The sequence below is a fragment of the Oculina patagonica genome, chromosome 3 (genome assembly GCF_052425735.1).
Source record: "Oculina patagonica isolate OP01 chromosome 3, crgOcupat, whole genome shotgun sequence".
Classification (NCBI taxonomy): Eukaryota; Metazoa; Cnidaria; class Anthozoa; order Scleractinia; family Oculinidae; genus Oculina; species Oculina patagonica.
The window spans coordinates 8050246-8073399 of NC_135760.1; the positions used below are offsets into that span (position 1 = coordinate 8050246).

The 23154-nt window shown below is 37.6% G+C and overlaps 2 protein-coding genes and 1 long non-coding RNA gene across 3 annotated transcripts; 2 read left to right on the plus strand and 1 right to left on the minus strand.

Moving 5' to 3' along the window:
• Positions 1 to 427: 427 nt before the first annotated feature.
• Positions 428 to 6995, plus strand: LOC144646351 (uncharacterized). The gene is made up of 4 exons (XR_013569394.1): positions 428 to 762; positions 1662 to 2255; positions 4254 to 4471; positions 6706 to 6995. It is a non-coding gene; the product is annotated as an uncharacterized LOC144646351 (long non-coding RNA).
• A 1786-nt stretch (positions 6996 to 8781) lies between these two features.
• On the minus strand, positions 8782 to 12463 carry LOC144646352 (uncharacterized). Its single transcript, XM_078505911.1, has 2 exons — positions 10044 to 12463; positions 8782 to 9993 (listed from the first exon to the last, which is right to left on the minus strand). The coding sequence occupies exon 1, from the start codon at positions 12228 to 12230 to the stop codon at positions 10608 to 10610; it is 1623 nt and encodes a 540-aa protein (XP_078362037.1). The 5' UTR covers positions 12231 to 12463; the 3' UTR covers positions 8782 to 9993; positions 10044 to 10607.
• Positions 12464 to 12666: 203 nt separating this feature from the next.
• Positions 12667 to 22089, plus strand: LOC144646353 (DGAT1/2-independent enzyme synthesizing storage lipids-like). Its single transcript, XM_078505912.1, has 8 exons — positions 12667 to 12962; positions 14736 to 14903; positions 16287 to 16360; positions 17486 to 17608; positions 18031 to 18094; positions 18492 to 18567; positions 19291 to 19354; positions 20719 to 22089. Exons 1-8 carry the CDS (start codon positions 12752 to 12754, stop codon positions 20839 to 20841), a joined length of 903 nt encoding a protein of 300 aa, XP_078362038.1. The 5' UTR covers positions 12667 to 12751; the 3' UTR covers positions 20842 to 22089.
• The last annotated feature ends 1065 nt before the right edge of the window (positions 22090 to 23154 follow it).

The window sequence follows — 23154 nt, forward strand, 5'->3', positions numbered from 1 at the left end:
AACTTTTTTGTTTATAATCTCCATCTCACAAAACGAAACGAAAACGAAAACTTGGTGGGGCCGTGGGGGGCTAGGCACGCTCATGGAATGATTAACTTTCCTACCTGGCGTAGAGTAAATACGTTTGAATGTCGCGTTTCGGGTTCGAAGACACCTTGTATTTCCCCGTTTTGAAGACTGCGCCATTCTCGCATTGTAGAGTAACAAAGGGGAATTGGACTCCTTTAAAATGGCACCCAGAAGAGTGAATATACATGCGGCTTATAAGGAACCTTATCATAGTTTTGAATTTATATTGCGCTTTTTAACATGTAAATGAGAAAAGCGCATTACAATATTAAAACTTAAAAATATTAAAATATATAATATATAATTAAATTTAAAAATAGGAAATAACTAACAAAAATAAGAACACTAATTAATTTATCTTGCTGTCTTATCTCACAGGTCCTTCTTTGTATACCTTAATTACCTTGCACCTTTCAGTTCTTGTTCATAACTGTACACGATGGCTCCCCCTCAACTTCGTGGAATGGTTCATCGCGGTTTACAGAGATCACTCATTCGAGCAGTAAGCGCAGGCTTGGTGGCTGGATTCTCGTACAATATTTTGTTTGCCTGGCCTAGAAAGAAGAGTTATGAAGACTATTATAAGGACTTCGACGCAGAAAAGGAGGCAAAGGCGATACAATTGGAGGAGAGCCAATCGATGTGGGAAAGGTCATGAATGTTGTAGTAGTTTGGTCTTGGCAGCCGGTTATGGTAAGTGTAACCCATTGTACCTCCTTCTCCCCATCCTACTACAGCTCCCGCCTGCTACTGATCTAGACACTGAGCAATGGAAAGCGCATTCTTTCCCGGGATTTCTTTATCCTCCATATCGATCTAGATCTGTCTACCACTTACAATTCTAGCCCTTCCTCCAAGACCTGGTCGTTCTTGCATCGGAATCCGGTTGTTTCGCCTACAAGTATTTTCGCCTACAGGTCGATTCGCCTACAGGAAGTCGATCGCCACACAACCAGTGTTTCGCCCCCAATTATGCAACTTTGTGGTTTAGGTATCCAGTCCACTGATAACAATGTGACACTGATGTGACCACCTCAGTCACAGTTTTCTGCTCTTGACTACAAAGAGAAACTAGAACTTGTCTTCAGTGAAGCTTCCTTCCTTCCTTCCTTCCCTTCCTTCCTTCCTTCCTTCCTTCCTTCCTTCCTTCCTTCCTTCCTTCCTTCCTTCCTTCCTTCCTTCCTTCCTTCCTGTTGAGCCACTCCCATTTCTTACAAGATTGCAATCTACTCCCAAAGGGTTCCTAAAGGTAACTTTGAGACGAGAAGCGAGAAAAGTACAAAATAATGCTTTTTGGGAGGAGGAGGAGGAGGAGGAGGAAGAGGAGGAGGAGGAGGGGTCAGAACGGAGAGAGGCTTTTCAATTTTGCTTTATAAAAAAGCGAAGGGGAGGGAGAGCGACAAAAAATGTGGCCTTCCCCATAATTAACCACTACTTATTCATCACTGTTCATGTGATGATTATAGGCTAAAAAGAAAAGAGAAAAGTTTTTGTCAGAAAGTTTTTATTGATTTTTGTTAAATACAAGTTATTTTAGGTCGAAGGCTGCATCAGTTTATTTTTATTCATTTATTTGTTTTTTTTTCTTGCAGGTCATCAGCTGCCTGGGCGCGTTGTGAAAACACTTGGTCGTTTATGCGTTTATATATTGTTTAACTCTTCTAAATCGGCAGTGGATAAAATAAACTGTTAGCAAACTGATAAAAACTTTAAGCAAAATAACGGATTTATTATCATCAATAAGTTCTGAAGATTAGGTGTCTCCGGGTGTGAAATTTGTTTTCTAGTTTTGTCAGATGAATAAAAGTATAGTTAAAAGTGTTTTTAGATTTTAAGATGATTTGTCTCTTGATATTTATGCCTCCGTCTTTGACGTTATTCACTTTCTAATGTTGGTTTAAAGTAAATTTATCTTTTCTTCTTTATTTGGTTTTTGGGTATTTTTTTACCGGAGTTTTGGAAACAAAAAATATCGTAAAAGCTTCGAAAAGCTCGGAAATCAGTTTACGGTACGGACAGTTCGAACGCGACTCGACGAAGTTTTTGACTATTTGGCGCCTTCACACAAACGGTCAGCAGGCTTACCCATACAACTTACGCGCAAGAGTTCCCGATACACGGACAAGTTGGATTTGGTTGAAGAGGTTTCGAAGTCTTTACAAGCTCCATATTCTGTGGATTTTCAGGTAATTAAGATTGTTATTACCAACCTAATCTATGTTATTTAAACACTGCTAAACCTGTTTGTGTACTTGATTTCTGTGGACGGCTCGTTTGTGGCCCGTAATGGAGTCATTTCTCGGCGCGATTATGATCACGTATTACGCATACTGGTCAATATGAACGTAGTCTTTATAATTTGCTTGCTGTACCATTTGTGCAACGATACATTAAGCTTACGCTTCCCTTTCATACAATTCAAGATTATGAATAACTAAGAAATAAATATTCGAAGTAAAGTAATTGTGATCTTTAGTGTAAACTGACAAAAGAAACTCTTTATATATCAATATTTGTACATAAGTTATAAAGCTAAGAAAACACTTAGCGGCTTACGCCGCTGTTTTCTGGCGCTCTTTTTTTTTTTTTTTGAGGGCCGCCCCCCCCCCCCCCCTTATTTGGGTATACATAGATCAAGAGACAATTTATGAACAGCATTACTTTGGAATTGGACATCTATGTACAGTTTACAGTAACACATTTAGTTTACAAATAAGACTAAGAAAAGTCTGTTTGATTAAACAAATTTGTAATAAGAATTTTGTGTTACTGTTGAAGTCAATGATATTTCTGTTGTATGAAATTATAACTATTGATAAAATATATCATGGTGAAGTTTAAAGGTCGTAGTTTTCAGTCATTAATATCGCCAACTGAAACAATAAAATAACACTGTTTTTTTTTCCATTTAATATTTGTTTGCAGTAATCTAAAGCGACTTATCACAATAATCATCAACCACAAATTTCATTACAACATATTATTGTCATGTTCATTGAGTTGGTTCTTGCCAGGCTGCCTTCCTAAATAAACTTACTTGCCCTTAACAATCAACTGGCTATATGTTCTTAAACTGAAATTCTTCGGAGGTATTTTTTCGACGTTTTTGCTTGTTTACAAGCTAAAAACATAGAATAGGGGTTAGTGGACAAAATTTGGAACCATATATTTGTAAACTCTCAAGGGACTTTTTTAATTTATCAAGGGACTGTTTTAATTTCTCAAGGGATTACTTTCCGCTGTGGGTGATCACTTGCGATCTCGTGAAAAAAACGTGACTTGTCACATTTACAAACGTTATATAACAATTTTAAAAGTGACATGTCAGCTTTCTTATCTCAACGCACGTGTGTCTGAAAGGCGATCTATAAAAAGCGTTGCACAAACAATGGATTGCGTAACTAAAACACGAATAAATAATCACTAGCACTTACATCGTTTAAAAATTACAAACGTCAAAAATAAACCATACCAAAAAACTCGCTCTTTTCAAAGATATTATTGAAGTTAAAACAAATGCAAGAGATGGCAAATTTTGCTGTTTCATTTGCTAATTTCGCTGCCGTAATCGACTGCCTCGAAAGGTCCTTGCAATTTTAAAGTATAGAATTGTCAGATCTCGATTAAATTTGCACTGTTTATTTTTGTAATGTTAAGGAATATGTGTATAAATACCCGGTGCGGACGAGCCATTTTTGACAAAATTATATGGCTGCATTTCCTCCGCGAAGATAGGAAATTGTTAAACTAAACTACAAAGAAACTGTAATGATAAGTTCGAAGAACAATGCACAGGATAAACCTTCGACTCATACTTCATGCAAAAACGTCGAGATCTCGAAGAGACTTTGATCTGTATACTGAATCACTTTTATGTGAGCCAATTCTGAATTATTATAATTATAATTTGGCAAATGTACTACTTTCCAATGCCGCCATCATTTTTTAGTGTTTTGTTCTATTGCTGTCGCATTTCTGTGGCATTCATATTACTTGTCGCTGTTTAGAAATTCCTATGTCACCACCATCAGGGCGCGTTGCTTGTCACTTTACCCCTTGGAAGTCCTTTCCAAAAAAATAGACTTTGGGTTTTATAAGTTAAGTTTTCATATAATACAGCCCTGGCTAGCCTTGTTGCAAGGTCAAAATTGAATGTAATTTGGTATTTTTTTTTCTACCCACAGCTATGGCACCTCCTCAGCTTCGTGGTTTTGTACAGAAAAGCCTCTCGCGGGCCATTTATAGGTCAATAGCTGTGGGCATTGTGGCTGGTTGTGTGTGGAAGTTTGGTTATGCAGACCCTAAACGAAGGCAGTATGAAGATTTTTACAAAAACTATGATGCAGTGAAAGTGGCCAAAGAAATGTATTTAGAGTCACAGGCTGCAGAACAATCATAGGAGGTACAGTTCTCAAAATTGCTATAAATTTTCGTTCAAAGTTATGTGCAGTTCCAGAAAATATTGTATACCCCATGGAAAGTCATTGAAAATTCCAAGGGGGTGGGGGGTCTCAAAAGCAGAGCTGTGCTCTACTAGAGCTGGGTACCACAGGCAACCTACTTTTGTCTTTGGGCGACTTGTATAACATTGCTATCATAAACACGGTGGGCACAAAGTGACCCAAAAACGCTTACCTTTATTCATCTTTTTCGTTTTTTATACTGGCTACCTGAAATTTTGCAAAAATATAGAACTCGTCATTCTGAAAAATCGTATGTTTTTTGTTTTTGGAATTTCGAATTTTTTGGCGGGAAAATGACGTCACAAAGTTGACGCCAAAATTTTTTTTAATTAATGTGAAACATTTTATGACAGTTTCTGAAAGAACTTGTCGCAAAGATCCTAAAATTGAAAAAAATTCTGAAATACGTCAATCCAAACCAAAGTTATGGTGCATTGAAGTTTGAGTTTTCTGCCATTTTGAGCTATTTTTAGTAACAAAATGGTGGGAAATTCAAACTTCAATTAGCGATAACTTTTGATTAGATTGACATATCTCAGAATTTTTTCAGTTTCAAGATCTTTGCGACAAGTTCTTTCAGAAACTGTCAAAAAATGTTCCATACTTATTAAAAAAAAATTGGCGCCAACTTTGTGACGTCATTTTCCCGCCAAAAAATTCGAAATTCGAAAAACAAAAAACATACGATTTTTCAGAAGGACGAGTTCTATATTTATGCAAAATTTCAGGTAACCAGTATCAAAAACGAAAAAGATGAATGAAGGTGAGCGTTTTTGGGTCACTTTGTGTCCACCGTGTAAAAGCTTTCAGAGCTGGGTATCCAAGCTTTCTTTCAGAAAAGCCTTCGGACACCCTGCAATAATTTTAAGAGCACAGCTTTAAAAGACAAATTTTTAAAGGAAAGTATGAGGCTTACGTCGAATTTCTAGAGGGGTGGGGGAGTTCAAAACAAAAAACCTTCCATGGGAGGGGTATGGATATTTTCTGGAACAACACAATGCATTCACTTACCATATCTTCTCATTAAATGCCAGGCTGGGTGGTAGGCATTTAAAAAATACTAGTCTTTGTAGACAAGGCATTTATTTAGGGCCTGGAGTTTTGTTAAATAAGGATAGAGCGTTTTTTGTTTCATTCGTCATTGTTGACCACCTCACTTTTTGTCATTAATATCCTAAGTTCATTAAGTTAATTACTGGTATGCTTTACTGAAACAACAGTGCTCACACCCAAAATAAACAAACAAAAAAAACAACAGCAAAAACCAAGAAAATAATGTCATTTACTACTGGTACATCTGTGGTGAATATCATTTTAAAACAGACCACGGAAAATTTACTACTCATTTTATATACCTCGCAATATGTTGAAACTAACTCTTATTTTTGTATTGTAAGGTAAAGTCTGTGTCATACAGCCGGAGCTTATCCCGCTTTCCGTAGCATTAAGCGACTAGGAGTATTGCTACTCCCCCCTGAATGGGATGCTAGTCAATCGCAGGGTTACCCCCCAGCAGTAAATTCGCCGGTACCCATTTATACACCTGGGTGGAGAGAGGCACTGTGAGAGTAAAGTGTCTTGCCCAAGAACACAACGCAGCGCCCTGGCCAGGCCTCGAACCCGGGCCGTTCGACTCGGAGTCGAGCGCGCTAACCATTAGGCCACCGTGCCTCTTGTATTGTACAGGAGGTGCATATGGGGTAATCAAACCTTGTCTTTTAGTGGCCCTGGCCCAGAGTGGGTACTCGGGATTTCAAGTGACGGGGATGATCAAAGGTTTTTTTTGGGCTCGAAATTTTCGATTCCGGGTTTTTTTTAGGTAGGAAATTTGGCAAGTATTTTTTTGATTTAAGTTGGGATGTTTTTGGGTATTTAAAACAATCTGAAGATTTGTGGTAGTGCTTTGGCTGCATAGTTCTGCAAATAAAGTACAAACAAACGTGTTTTGCTGTTGATTTTTGAGGGGTTAATTTTTGATCTAGGGATTTTTTTTTGGGTTATGTTGGAAGCCCTCTGGATTTTTTTGGGTCTTGAGTTTTTGAAATTCCAAGTACCCCCCTCCCTGGGGGCCCTGGTCTGTTTTAAATAGACAACCACCAACTTTTGGCCCCTGTAGGTTTCCTATCTTCTGCATTAAACTTAAATAGGTGTTTATTTATTTATTTTTTTGCAGATGACGTTTTGCAGAAGAAGTTTGTGGATGCTGTATTTTTTGTATGATTATTTACACAAATTTTACTTTATTTGGGTGAATATTTCTTCACACTTTTGAAAGGCTGTTAAGCTGAAGCTGTTATTAAACTGTAATCATTGTTAACACACTTAAAATGGTTTTGTCTGACTGCTGCTGCATGCATGACTTGTAATCTGAGTGATTCAAATGTGTTTGAAATAAACTGCTGCTGCATGCATGACTTGTAATCTGAGTGAAATGTGTTTGAAATAAATAAATTTTAAGTTTCACGATGGCCTCAACTATTACACTTATATTGTATTTATAGCACTGTCGTGAATGTGTATGTGTTTATATCAAGTGTTGAATGAAACCTGTATATTGGGTACATTTTTACCTGCACACAATTCTGTACAGTAAGGATGTTCAGTGCAGTATTAAGGAATCGCCTTAACTGGGCCAACTGTCTTTTTCTAGACACTTTCATGTTTGGTTTCACAGTGGCACCAAGTGTCTGTATTATCGGGGGGGGGCATATTAAGCGGGCTCTGAGAATAAACGTCACGCACACACTGCATAAAAATACAAAGACTAAAACACACAAATTTAAAGCAACAGAATGATGGTTAATGCCTTAGTTGCCACTTAAGTTCAAACTGAAGAACCTGCTCGTTCAATGAGTCAAATGTGTGTTCACGGCAGTCCAACACTGGACTTACAGTTGTCAAGCATGGCATGTAATTATGCTATTGTATTTCTAATAAAAATGGGTTAATCTGTTTAAAGTTTTCATTTTCTAGTGGGGCGCATTTAGCACCCAGTCACTATTTTTATGGTGCAAAGATAACCAGTGACCAAAGAGTGTCTGTAAAGTGAGGTTAACTTTGTAAAAGAACGTTTTACATGGTCACAAAAAAGTGTCCGTTGTCCATATCAACGGGTGTCCGTATTAAGCAGGTGACTGTAGAGTGGTGTTCCACTGTATTATTACTTACTGGTATGTTGTTTTTACCATGCTCACATCCAATCTTTGTAAAAGAAGCCCAAACTCACTATTGTTCACTCATTAAGCCCTTTGGGTAACAGCTTACACACTGCCCTCACAGACGTGGGGGGCCCATTGTACTCCAAGCCAAGCGCATACCCCCCAGGGTGGGCATCCCCCTACTCAAATTTCCCAAATGTCTTTAACAGTGTCCGTTGTGTCTGTAATCGATTTGTGATCATGATCATGCTTTATGGTGCTTTTGGGGTTTTTCTTTAGATGTCGGAGGGCAGAAAATGTACGCGCTGAAGTTGCCAATGCCACAGGCAATGTCAAAAACAATCCAGATATGTCCAGGATTGACCGCTAATGAGATGCATGTTCCTCATGACAGGCATCACAAAGTGTCCCCATTGATAAAAGTTCACCAAAACACATCAAATTCTGTCAAATATGAAGTAACATTGAAATGTCAAATAACACAGTCAAACATGAAGTACTCATTAAACAATACTTGCGTTCAATCCTGGACATAAGTGAAACAATCTTTAGTTAACAGATTGCGGACCTCTCCTGGTAGCGTTTTGGGGAAATGAGTTTCGTTGAGTCCTACACCATAGTATCCCACCAAGCATGACCCTGTTAAAACAATTTGTGTCTTGACAAACCAATTTTGTGCTGTGCTAGCAATACTTTCAGCACTGAAATGTTGGGGGTCGAGCCCCTTCAATTTTTGTTTGGAGGACCACAGCCCCCCTGCTCTGCTGCCTATTCCTCAGATTATCAGCAGAAGGATAGGGAAGGGACTATCGAGTAAGTTATCCTAACGGGGGGCGGCGGGGGTTGGGTGTAGTTGCCCCCTGCCAGGAAAAACTAAATTTCTAACAGTATTTGATTCTGCTGGGCTATTTCTTGTAGCTATATTGGAGTTTCCCCCCGCAGCAGAGTTTGCCTCCCCACTCCCCTAGGGAAGGGACTGTCTGCCAACACATCTGTAAACATGAGAAAAGAAAATTTTAAGTTTGTATAAGGGAAAACAATTCTTGGACAATTCTTTATTTAATTCAAGGGAAAGATGACGAAACTGCAAGAGTTGTTAAAATTTTAATCACAAAATGCCACACTAAGCTGAACATTTATTTTGGCAAAACTATTTAAAAGTGCACTCATCCTTTACACATGCATGCAAGCTCCAAAACAGAAAGGCATAAATATACACCATTATAAGAACTTCAGGCAGAAGTTGCCTCAGCTCCTCACTGACCCTCTCATTTCTTCCAGCCCTTCTTTTCCAGAAGAAGCTCAAAGGGAGTTTGCATAAAATTTGCTGAGGGGGATGCTCATTCTCCATACTTGCAGTTTCACTCAGTTACTTAGCTTAATTTTAATATTTTTAGACTTATTGAATAACTTACACTGTATATTATACAGCTACCTAGTAATTATGTGACCTTAAAAAAATACTTATTGCGGTTTTCATTGAAATGCAAACTCTGAAATTCAAAATCCAACTACTGACTGCGTTTTTTGCTGCCGTCAATCATAATTATTATGGCGACTGCCAATGACAAACAGAAACAAACAAAATGGATCGACATCTACCAATCACAACTGACAGACATGACCTTTTGACCTGGCTGAAGTGAGCTTCTGTTTCCCGAGAGGTCCGCTAAGATGATTGACGGCAGCAAAAAACGTAAACCGGTGGTCGAGAATTAAATTTCAGAGCTCGCATTTCACTGAAAACCACAATAAGCCAATTAACATGTATTAAATAATAAACATATTATGGAAACTTAGGGACCAAGCAAACTTATTGACTTGGTCAATGCCTTTATAGCATAACTTAACAAATTTTAACATTTTAGCCAGATGATTTTTTTTGACATACATGGTTATATGTCAGTGTAAATAATGTCAATCTCTGAGCACTGTTAAATGACAGACAACCAGAGTGCACAGAAAAAAATATAAATACACATCTGATAGTAATTTTCACTAGCATGAAACAAGGACCAAGTCATGTACAATAAATTGCTTGTTAGTCCTTTGGTAAAAACAATGTAAAAGTCTAACTTTAAATTTACACATCAGAAGCTATTAATATTGTTTAGTTTCTTTACCATGAAATGACAAATTAACTCCTCCTTCAGTTGATGGAATGCTAGTTCACGACATCACTGACACTACATACATTAGTTTCCTGCATTGTTACATTTCCCTACTATTTTACCATTTTATAGTGGAGGGAAAGAGGTCTAGATACCCAGTCTTTATTAGCATAGATATTTACGATTTTATTTCTCCATTTACTCTGTAGTTTTTGTTTCAATTAAAAAGATATATCAAACACTAAGTCTTGAGACAGTGCTTCATCAACTATCCAAACACCTTAAATTTGATCAAAAATACGCCGCTGCACGTCATATTTTCAACCCTCTTCTCGATGTTTGGATATGCCGATGAAACACTACCTCTTGTGTTTGATATATTACTTCCTGCCTGCTCTAATCCCAGGTTCCCACCCTCCTGTCCCCCTCTACTTCATTTACTTGAGGTTTCAGTTTGAGTAGCATGCACTTTGCATAACACAGCAAAATGGTAATGGACTAGTTTACTGTGTGTTTCAACAACAGTTAAACTTGGAAGTACAAAACCCATCTAACAATAATATTATTGCTTTTTCAATTCTCAGCCAAACATAATTACAGTAGCAATCAACTAATCTCGAAGAAAAGAAAAAGCAAAAAACAAAATGGGTCCAAATCTACCAATCACAACCCACAGATATGGCCTTTTGAACCTGCTGAAGTGAGCTTCTGTTTCCTTAAAATGTCTAGACTGTCTCCTTAGATAGGCATTGAAAATGCAATCATCCATTGAGCAGAGTTGAGCAGAGGGCACAGTTAGTTTAGATTTATATCTTTGGTCTCCATCCACCAACTAGCCTGAATATTTTCTTGCATTCAAATATATTCATTCCAAGTGCCTGAAGTTCCTCCTCATTCAGGCTCACAAGCAGGTCACCGTCTACGTCGTTATCAGCAAATAATTCGACGTAACTGTCAAAGTGGAAGTGCCGCAAGAACTGAGACACTTCACTTATTGACATCTGTGACAAATCATCAGGTACAACGAATGTTTCCTTGTCCCGCTGTATTGAAGGCTTCTTTTTTATGGAAGGGGGCTTTGGCTTTATAGGTGGTGGTGTGCTTTTCGCCTCTGGCTTACTCTCATCCATGCTCTTCTTAGACTCCACTTTCACTTTGCGTGGCGGTTTAACAGGCTTTTGAATTGGCGTAGTGTCGCTACCCTCTGTTGGTGTTTGGGGAGGACCGCTCTCTATTTCTAAGTAAATATCATCATTTTCATTAGGTATTGTCTTATTTGAATTTTTATCCTGAGCTTGAGTTGAGTCACCAGGAGGTAGAGCTGCAGCACTATCTTTCTTTGGTTCCTGGGAAGTTTTGGGCTTTACAATCTCAGGTTCATCAATATACAAATATTCATGCTTGTCTTCATCAGAATCTTGTGAATCGTTGCCGCCTGCTTCAGAAACCTGGGAGCTTGATCCACCTGAGGAGCTGTCACGAGGGGGGACAGGGGGTGGGGGCGTGGTTGACTCGTCTATAACATACTCGTACTCTCTTATAGTGTCCCTTGAAGCATAAATGTTCTGAAGTTCCATGTTTTCGATCTTTAGAAGACTCACACCATCATGGAAGAAGCGACAGATGCGAACATAATCCTTGTCATCTGACAGTGCCCCGCGTGCTACGTTGATCGTGACTGGAAGATGCTTAGGGCAATTCACCACTGTTCTTACATTACCCTCTTTTGTTGAGCAAATGACAGTGGAATCTTGGTAAACCTTTTCAAGCGAGAGGACGCCAAGAGAAGTGTTGAAAACGTTCTCACCTGATCTTCGAGTTATGGATGGTGGATCTATAAACTGAAAGTATACTGGCAGCTTCAGTGCTGACGTCATCAGTTCTTTCAGGTAATACTCTCGACCATCAAGCAAGGTCTGAAACCCTGCACTCACACTAAAAGGTAATCGTATGGGATTCCTTTCTTCTGTACGAAACAATACACAGTCCTCTTTCCCTCCAATTCCGTGCTCCACGCGAACCACTTCCAGCTTGTCGCCGGGATTAACGCTCACTGCCTCTTCCTCTAGATAGTAGCCTTGGGTGACTCTCACAAATCTCGTTGGAATTCTGCTTATTTCTTCGACAGTTTCGTAAATGCCTCGAAAGTCGGCGGGACGAAGCTCGACTTTTTGCGAACAGTTTAGAGGAATGTGCAATTCCTTTTTCTTGCGATCTCGAGCTAACACTTTCTCCGTTGTTTTAACGGAGTGCAGCGTGAGTACTTGCTCGGCCCCGATGCAAGAATCCTCCGTCGGGCCATAGTAACCTTCTTGCACCTTCACTATTTGTGGCAGAGGAAAGCGATCAACGAACTCGAAAAGCCTGTACTCAAAGTCGCTCCATACCAAGTTGTCTAGCATTGGATCTTTTACTTTTGTTGTTGTCATTTTAGCGCTACAATAACATCCCCACGTTCAGAATAATGTAAGATAACGAAACCGCTTTGTGTAACCAGGGAGCGGTTCTAACCTTCCGTTTGTGCTCGAACGCGATCGAACGAGGACTGTCGAATGTCGAGTAACTTCCTCGTGCCAGCGGTAAAATAGACAGTCATGTGGTGTAAGACAACACATAGCATGACCTCTATTCGTTGTCATTATTTACAGGGTTTTTTTATCGAGTGACAAAACATAGCAATAAACGTTACTTAAAATACAAAATAACATTAACAAACTTTCGGATTTTCACTTTGGAACACCACACAGCAATTTTTTCTTTTATTTCAATATGTTGCTACACTTTGTGATCCCAAAGACAACGTACCACTTGATACCTCATTGTGTTCTTCCCTGACTGGATCCAGGTCCCCTCTTTCCACTGCGGTTCACCAAAAAAACAGATCAACCAAAACACGGCGGTTGCAGAGATCAGCAGATCGCAGGTCGATCCGCTTTCACGCTTGCGAAAAATGGACTGGCTAATGATCCTTCTTTCGCCATTCGTCGTGGTATTTGTTTATCCTGTAGTTATCGTTATTATGATGTATGGTAGTGCAGTATTTCTCCATGTATATCGACACAGGCGGCGCGAAATTTACGATGCGTATTCGGGGAACTTTTGGGATGGCGCTATGAAAACTGTGGCAGCAGTTTTTGATTCGCATGGCCTCCTTTGGCACGGTAAGTATCAATGGTTGTGAAATTATTAATGATTTCTTGTCCATGTGTTTATGCTACGTAGGTGTGAAGATTGATACATTTTGGCGTTTTTTAAAACCCGTGCGCGAAGTCTATCAAAAATATATGACCCGGTCACATGCAGCCAATGCAATTCTAAGCGGTTTTGTTTATTTCTTCTGCAAGTGTTGGGTTATCATAGTGACCCCAACGGGGGCGTTTTAATATGATTATGCAAGTGTATGCAGCCAAACTTTCATTTTACGTGAAGAACATTTTTTTGCGTCGGAGTTTTGCATGCGTAGATGATTTATACACTTGCATGATAAAAGCCTGCGCGTGATCTTTGAAATTGGAGCAGGAAACTCTCCAATTTCTCCCGGGGGTAAATCGGTTACTTATTTGGAAAGCTAATTATAGGAAAAAATAATATAATATCTTAGGTCAAATAAATGGTTAAAAATTCATGAAAAGTGTTTTTTTTTTGTAGTATTAAGTATCCTAGATAAGTAAGCTTTTATAGGGTAATCTGACGGCCATTATAATAACAGTGTATTTTATTACATGTAGCTCCAACACAGGCGTTTAAAATAACAGGAAACTCAACAGGAAGTTTATAGTGACCTTGGCCTCATAAATCTTGAACAGAACACACACGGTTAAAAGTCACATGGCTGATCAAAGTGTTATAGCAGAGCTCCTGTATGTGTATGATCAAAAAAAGAACCCAACAACAACAACAACAACAAAACATGAATTAAAAACATCTTAAGCCCAGGGTAAACAAGGATGGAACTCTTATGCACTCTTGTTGACTGTCATGCGCTCTCAATGACTTTGAAATGCTCAAGTTTTCCACAAGAGTCGATGAGAGCTTGACAAACTCTCGTTAATTTTTGTTAACGTTAATTTCGGCACCGTTAATTAAGTGGAGCAATAATTTCCATGACCTTAATTTCCATTATTTTGGCCCTAATTTCTCGCTACAGTCCAGACGTTCTTGACTCCTAGGACAAGGCCTTATTTTATCTGGGTGGAAATCTGCCGGTATCACTGAAACTGCGAAGAACGCTTCGCCTAACCCCTAGTATTAAAAAAAAAAAATTGTTCCTGTTGTCCCAACAAGTTTCTTTCTTTTTGTTCGTCCCGTTAATTTCCTTCCTTTTTAAATTTTACTCCCTCTTTCGCGTTAATTTCCTTAATTGGGAAGTAATTTTTCCTTAATTGGGAAGTAATTTTTCCTTCGATTCCTGTTAATTTAAGTGGCGTTAATTTTAAATACCTTAATTAACACAAGCGTTAATTTCCTATAATAAGGTAATATTCATAAGTAAATTTGCAATCTGATCCATCAATCAAATGTACACTTTAATAAGAATAAAACATTATAAGGGACCTTGAGATACCCCGATTTTCTGGTACTGGTACTAACAGCCAGCAGTCCTTGAAAGCAGTCCTTGTTTTTGGCCCGACTCCGCAGGCTCATTTTAGCCCAAACAGCAGGTGACAAAAATAATGTCATAAAGACTTTCTACTCAGTAGAAAATAATTTTGCCTCACCTTAATAGAACGAAAACCCAGAGGAGGGGTTCCATCCAAACCCCCCCCCCCTCTCAGCTCACTTTTGCTGATGAAGACTGTGTTTGATGTAGTCGAAAGCTATGCTTTGAACCTTTTTAGACCTTGTGACAAGAATTTATTATTTGAAGAAATATTATATTGTAAGTGTGCAGTTGACTTAAATGTCGTGTTATTTTTTTGATATGTAAATAATAGGTTATGAACTGATTGGAATGGACAAGCTACCAGTCGAGGGTCCAGCACTATTGATATATTACCATGGAGCATTACCTTTGGACATGTACTATATCCTAGCCAGACTATTGCTTTGTAAGAAAAGAAGGCTAAGAAATGTGGCAGCCACATTTCTATTTCAAATACCAGGTAACTTGAAAATGTTGAACGTTTTAATTACTGATCACTAATTAAAATTATTCTGCGATGGTTGAAAGACATAGTATGCATGAAGCTCAGGGATATTCTGACTTGTGTGTTGATATTGCGTCATTTTGCGGGTGCTGTTGTTGTGCATTTTGTGGAGTAAACTGTTATGTTTTTCAGTAGTTATAAAGGTGTTTAACCAAATAACCGAAGATTACCGGTAGTTTATAATTGTTTCTCAAATTTTATCATAGTTTTGATTAATTGGTAACAAGACTTCATGTCGTCCAATTCTGTCTGTAATCATACTCGTGATTAAACAAATCGGACTCCCACTGTGTGGTCGTCCAATTTTGGAAATCACCCCTATGATTACAGACCAAATTGGACTCCACTCAGTCCTATTACCATTATTAATAATTATCATTAACTTTATTATTTTAAATTAAAATGTTCAAGAAGGCCCAAATAGATGCCAGGTTCAAATTTATTTGGATGACCAGTGGGTAGACATGGGGTTCAGAGCCACCTTAAATTTTCGAAAATTTAAGGTGGCTCTGAACCCCATATACAAATTTTTTTTAAACTTTGCCAAAAGTTGTATTGTAACATGCTGATCATTATTCCATCATAATGGAAATGGGGGTCACCGAGCTATTTTTGAGTTACAAGCACTTAGAGCAAAAATTAAGGGTGTTTTAACAGATTCTACTGTTTCTGTGGTTACCAGTGACGTAATGAAAATAGCCAGAACTTGTTCAGCAATGATTGGACATTTCATATTTTTGTTTGATATTATATTTAATTAATTGTAGCTGCAATTGTCAGCAGTACTGACCCATCAAAGTATAAGAGGTGGAGAGTGCTGGAAACCGTTGTGAGCCTCCTTAATACTGTCGCTTGCATCTAAGCGTGAACACGAGCCGCCGAAACATGATCTAATTGGGTATCAAACATGGCATGTTTTGTCATGAAACATTGAAAGTTTAGCAGACCGTAACGGCAACTTTCACGCTCAAAATGCCCACCATAAACACTGAGAAAAGGCAAAACTTTACACTAGAAGTGATTCAAGTGAACCTGCAAATGCATATCGACACAGATCAGGATCAATTTGTCGAAGGAAGTCTTGATATCCAATCTTTCCGCCATTTCGACTGTTTGAAACCGGAATGTGTTGAAGTTTCGGCGCGAAAGTTGCCGTTACAGTCTGCTAAACTTCAAACGTTTAATGACCAATCATGCCACGTTTGATACCCAATTAGATCATGTTTCGGCGGCACGTGTTCACGCTTAGATGCAAGCATCGGTAATATTTATAATCAATAGTTATATTTATAGTCTTGAACAAATTCAATATTAGGTTCTATCCGTCTATTATAATAGGTATTCAGTTGCTTCTTGAAGTTTGTGGAGCTGTTGAGGGACGTTCCAGAGAGCAGTGTGTAGAGATTCTTAAGGTCTGTTACATAAAATTCAGTAATCATTAAAATTACTATCAGTCTATTTGTTTTGATTTTCTTTTTTTTTCGGACATGCTTAAAATGTTTTAACATCCAAATAACAGAACATGCACTGTCAAGGAATAAAAAGTGATTTAGAAATTTAGAGTGGCAATAAGTGCATACCGGTAATTTGCTAAATAAATACAAAGCAAGTGTCTGAGAGCTTTTCTAGCCTATTATAAATTCCACAAGTCGGGTTTCTATCCAACCAAGAAGTGTGCAAAAAACTCTCAAAAGAAAATATGAAAACACACCACACCAACCAGTGAACATCTGATACAGCCCAGGGCTTGAAAAAAACTTGAATTCCAGCTTGCCTGTGGGGCAAGTAACTCTCAATTTTTTCTTTCCCAGACACTATACCCACTTGCCCAGGTTCTCAAACGTACTAAAAATTCATGATGATGGTTTGCCAGGGCCCTTGCCCATCGGGCAAGAGATTATGAAAAGTCACTTGTCTGGTAGGAAAATCTACTTGTCCCGGACAACTGCACGGGGGTTTTGTCGAGCCATGCAGCCATAATATACTGTCAGTGCTAAAAATATGTATTCATTTAACTGCTTGTAACCATGCTGATACCTTTACCAAATAATTTTATTGAACTGATCTTGACTTGAATGTTGACTAACTTCGTGTATGGACTGACACCGCTGACATTCTTGTACCCAGAACAGTTTGTGCCTCTTAGCCAGCTGAGCTTGGGGCACAAGCAGGCTTTTAGCCAGGTGGGAGTCCAGGCGTCCTATGGACCTGCCACCTTTCAGAGAAAATTAATAATTATGAATAACTCTCAGTATACAGAGGGTTTTTTAGCAAATTTGGAAATCTTAAGATACCTTTGCACTCATAACTGCAGAAAAACACGTTGCATGCCCCTCAGGCCCTCCTATGGGGACAAAGTCATGCCTAATAAAAATTTTGGAGTCCCACTTTTTAAATCCTGGCTAAAAGCCTGGGCATGATCAACAAGTGCCTGTGGGGATGAGATAGCGAGAATGACATTGCTGGTTGACACAGACAGCCATGTGTCGCTATATGGTACAACTGATCTGTTAGACATTGTACAATCCTTTTTATAGAATGGTGAATTATTGGCCATTTCTCCAGGAGGGGTCAGAGAAGCTTTATTTTCTGATGAATATTACACAATGATATGGAATGGTAGACGTGGATTTGCTAAGGTAGCACTTGAAGCCAAAGTGGTGAGTGATTACCCGATACTTTTTTGCATGTTTGAATATTTAATAATACAATACAATACAATATAATACAATGTTTAATGTGGTCATTACACTTAGCTATGGTTTCGATGCGTCCCGCAGATATGGTTAGCAAAATCTGCGGGAACGCACCAGCTAGTTTACAGGTAAGCCACAATGAAGATAAAACAAAAATAAAATGAAGTGAATAAAATTCTTCAAAGCTTTAAAGCTTTAAATACATGTATGTGTGACGCATTTCCTGATTAAAAATTTCTAGCTTAAAAATTTGCTAAAAAAAATGTGAGCTAAAAGTTATAAAATATATACAATTATTTAATTGCTAAAAGTCTCTAAAATATTCCCCATGTATACCTTGATTAATTCAGGATTACTTGTTAACTAATCCTCTAATCTCTTCACAGCCCATCTATCCAGTGTATACCCAAAATGTAAGGGAAGCTATCCGCTCCATTCAAATTGGACGCAGTAAGTAAAATATCATGACTGAATAATTTTTATACAATGCCACCTGCCCGTATGGATGAATCAATCTTTATCAGTACTCATTGGCATCATCAAAGTCAATACATTAAATTAACAACCTTTATTCAATGAGGTTTCAATAACATGGAAACTACACATGCTTTCTCTGACGACTGGTTTCGACCAGTTACAGTACATGACTAATTTGTAATGGTCACACAGTGTCCCACTGCACTTCTCTCCTGTCTCTCCCTCTTATTTATTCAGTACATTCATTTTCAATGAAAATTGTCAGCTGAAAGATCATTTAATCAAACCAAAGTTTTGCATTTTTACCAAGATGTGAGTTTAACTAAGACAAGAACAAAATGAGATTATCAAAATTGTGATCTTGTTGCAGAATGGTTCCGTAAGCTATATGAATGGACTAAATTACCTTTAGTACCTCTGTATGGTGGATTTCCAGTCAAGTTAAGGTATAATTATGTTGAAAGTATTCATGTTTTTCAATTAAGGACATCTCTCCCCCTCCTGGCCTGAAAATACTGTATTGAAAAATAGCTGAGAGCAAAAAGTAATATTTTTGCACCAAAAGGGGCCGTCATTTGAGGGGAGGCAATCAATCAAGGGGGGAGGAGGGTTCAAATACTCACTGAAAGTACATGTAGTGACCTAAATGTTTTGTTTTTATTAATCCATTTAAACTTTACTAAATGCAGCCTTCCTAAGTGTTCTCAACTTTGGTTTCTTGGACTAATTTTCAGTGTCAATATCCTTCAGGTCTGGGAATGGGTTGGTGGGGGGGGGGGGGTAGACAGCTATTCAAGGAAGGTAATTATTTCAAATATTCTCACTACAAGGCAGGGGGGAGATTATTCAGTGAGAGAGGGAATGATCAAAGGAATGGCTATTTTTCAAGAAAATACTGTAACTATAGCCAAATACCGCACTAGTTACCCTTTACTTTGTGAAAAAAAAAACAAAAAAAAACAGGTGACAAATTGTTCCTTGAAACACTGATGTACATGTTCCCGGATCAATCTGACAAGAATGTGACAATTAATGAGAAATAAAATGACACGAGTAAATAATTATGTAACTGTATTGTCTGACTAGTTTTGACTGACAGAAATCTTACCGTATTGTGAATTTAGACATGCTTACATGTGCTTCAGTTGAGATTGGCTTTCATGTTTTAGAACATTCATAGGAGATCCTGTGCATTATGATCCTAAACTAACATGTGATGAACTTGCTGGAAAGGTGAGGAAAAGTTCTTAATCATGCAGTCATCATACGTGCAGTTCTATTGAATATTTTTTTGGACTTGTAATTATAAGACATGATATATTTGGAAGAATTTGACAATAAATTGTGTGCTGCACCGAGGGTAAGATAAGGTGAACACTTGAAGAATACCGCATGTTACGTTGTAAAACATCTCTAAATGAAGTGTTATCTTGAAACACAAAACATTCAAGCTAGCTTCCCAATCATCATAATTATGGACATTTTAAACTCTAAAATATTGTAATGTCTCAATCTTGTTGCAAAATATTACAAAATACAGTGGTGGATCTCGGGGAGGTGCCCCACCTTATTTTTAGGCCAAATAGAGGCTCGTAGGGCCAAGAAAAATTATTTTTGAGAGTGGGCCCCCCTTTAATTGAAGGATCTTGATGATCGAGCCCCCCCCCCCCCCCCACTTATCTAAAGTTCTGGATTCGCTACTGAAATATTGTGAAGGTGGTGAGAAGGTGGGAGCCTAGTAGCCTGGGATGTGGAAAAGGGAATGGAAGCAGAAGAAGAGAGGGCTAGAAGTGGGATTGTCAAGGCGGTGGGAACTTTTGGGGCTCACGGATTTAACGTTAAATCCGTGAGCCCCAAAATTAAACATTGCACATTTGCAGGATTTTAGTCATATCCTGTACGCAATTCTGTAGGTGTTTTTTGCTGTTCACACCCTAGTTGGAACGTGATTTGTACTCTATAGCATAGGTATAAAATAATTTCCTTTATGTATCTTGTTCAAACTTCCTGATGAAGTCTGTTTGATCAGACGAAACCGGTCGGAGAAAATAAAGCAAGTTAACAAGATCTGTTGCTGTGTGCTGCTCACTAGAATTTCTTAAAAAATTAAAAAAATTAAAAAAATTAAAAAATTGAGAAATTGGGAGTAATGTTCCAACATAGCATATTATTTTGCAATATTAATAGCACAAAGAGAAAGGAACCACAATGGAAGGGGGGGGGGGGGAGGGAGGAGTAAATGGTATGGGAAGCAGAAAGTTCAGACCCCTCCCCAGCCAATAACTTTGTTGTCTCTGAAACAATCTCGACAGGTTTATGCAGATGGAATTTTATTGTCCTTTTAAATTGCTAAAACTAATATTCAGAAGAGGTTTCTATTATGAAGGGGTGATTGGAAGGATTTTCACATCTCACTCTTGGTGGCCTATTTTTGGGTGGGCGAATTTTTTTGGGGGATGGGGGCTTGTTATCAGAGTTTTACACTAGTAATAATTAGATTAATATCAAACACATTTGGCAAATGCTCACAATGCAGTAAATTATAATAAAATGTAGGGTAGATGCAAGGTTGATTGAAATTTCCAAATCCTTCCCAGGTTCAGAGAGAAATCCAGGAAATGATTGTGGCCCACCAGCAGTTACCTGGGAGTATAATCACAGCTCTACAAGATAGGTGGCAATCCACAAAAAAGTTATTGAAAGATTCTAAACAAATTTAACTTTTAATCCAGAAACTGTATATTACATGATTGGGTGAAAGCTCGATGTGACATACAAAAAAATTAGATGTGCCAAAAAAATGCCACATACTGGTAAATGTGACAAATACAAGATGCAAAGAAATTTGATTTTCCAGCTTGCTCTTGACAAGTTGGAAGCATTGTGTGCATGTCCAAAGTCCTTCTCAGTGGCCAGGTTACTTCAACTGCCAAGTAAAATTCCAAAAATGTTACTTGCCCACTGGTCAAGTGATGGAAAAACCCCACTAGCCCAACAGGAAAATCCCCTAGCCCTGGGCTATTGGACAGGACTTTCTTTGCAGACTGGTATAATTTTGACATATAGGTGACATATATACGTCACATATATGTAAGCTTTTTAAAAATCTTTGCATATATGTGACATGTATGTACAGTTGTTATGCAACAACATACATATATTTTATGTAGATTTGTGAGAGGGTGATAGTTACAATTTTATTTTTTAATTTAATACTAAAAGTTTAGAAAATCATATAAATTGGCAGCCTTACATGTACTATGTACATGCATATAAATCAAATGAAATTATAATGAAATCAATGATTATTTATTCATTTTTCCTTGATAAATAGGTCTACTCAATTCTTTTATACAGTTATATTCTTGCCAGAAAGCTTTATTACATGGATGAAGTTTGCTGATAATTTATTATAAAGCAACTATTTTAAATTTGTAAAAACAAAATGTTTTATAGTGCATAACTGACCGTTATTTGCCCGTTGTAAAGCAAAGAAAACCAGGGTGTTTACGAATGTGCATAGTTCTAAGAATTGATATAATTTTAATAATTATTATTTCTAAATAATTAGATAGTATAATAAATGGGAGGGGGAATGCAAATTGTAAAATCAAATTGATAGCTTTGTATAGTTAAATGTTATTTATATTAATAATAATTTTATTATGACAATATTACAGATATTCACAGTCTTTCTTGCAAAAACAAATTAAACAAATCTATCTTTTTATATCAAAAAAGAGAGGCCAAATAAGCATAATATTAATATATACAATTCTAAATAAATATATTTATCAGAATCAGTGTTCTTTATACTTTATAGATAAATTATTAATAAATTTCTTAATTTTAAAATTATTACAGATTGTATTCCAGATAGTAATAATTTATATTAATTATCTACTTCACTGTATATCTTGAGCTATCTAAAATTATTTTTATACAAAAAATAAAAAAAATCCATTTGAGACACCCGTTTTGTTCAATGGAGAAAAAATAACTTTATTATTAACTCTATCACAAGAAACATGGCCTTTAATTCTGCAACAAAACAAACAGGGTTCGTATTATGACCATGAAAAACCAAAAGCATGGTTCTGTAAATTTTCTGTGTGTATGGGGCTCTGCTCTGGGGTCGCTTGGAGCTCCGCTATAAAAGTCTGAACATTTTTTTTTTTGGAATCTTGGCGTAACAGCATTTAAGGTCATTCCTCAGTATGGCGTTACGCATCCAGCGGCTTGGCTCGCAAAAGGGATAAATCGTCGTTTTCTCGTAAACGACTACCGGGACATATAATTTTTTTCTATTTCTTTTTTTTTTGAGTAAAGCAATCACCTTCTTTCTATTAAATGAATATGAACAAATTTCTATTGTAGAAAAATAAATAACGAAAGAAGGGGTTGAATAGGGGTATGGAAAACCGCCGATCCGTGCTATTTTTTGGCCAAATCCGTCAATCCGCCACTATTTTCGTAAAAATTCGCATCCGTATTACTTAAACGTAATGGACAGTATATGTTTTTTTTTTATGCCAATTGTTTAAGAAGTTTCCTTTCATTGCTTGTTTCTGCAACAATTCCAAGACCGACCAAAGTGATCCGAACTTCGTTTAGTATCCACGATCCGAACTTCCTGACATGAAGAGTCCAGAATCCGGGCCAAAATTCTTAGCTAACCCGCGAATCCGCTCGATTATTGGAAAAATCCACAATCCGTCAATCTGCGAACCTATTCAACCCCCTCCAAAAGGAAATGTGAACTTAACCAGTACTCGTGCAAATATAATTGCTGATATTGTAAGGAATTACAGGGTATAGTCAAGGTCTTACTGCTTCTAAACGAATATCGGAAACCCTCTTTTTTGTTTAACAAATAAAGTTATCTTGGGATGAACAAGCAGTAGGCAAAGTTTGAGCGAAAATCTATTGTCAGTTGTATTTCGGTGGAATGACGTCCTTAATTTAAAGAGTGCGTGAAAAACGTGCTATAAAAAACGCAGGAAAAAAATGTTACATCATGTAGCATAATTCAA

Coding starts and splice junctions, on each gene's coding strand:
- LOC144646353 (XM_078505912.1), top strand. CDS start 12,752: ATGGACTGGCTAATGATCCTTCTTTCGCCATTCGTCGTGGTATTTGTT. Junction 17,609..18,030: donor TAGCACTTGAAGCCAAAGTG/GTGAGTGATTAC, acceptor ATCTCTTCACAG/CCCATCTATCCAGTGTATAC. Junction 18,568..19,290: donor GGATTTCCAGTCAAGTTAAG/GTATAATTATGT, acceptor TTCATGTTTTAG/AACATTCATAGGAGATCCTG.
- LOC144646352 (XM_078505911.1), bottom strand. CDS start 12,230: ATGACAACAACAAAAGTAAAAGATCCAATGCTAGACAACTTGGTATGG.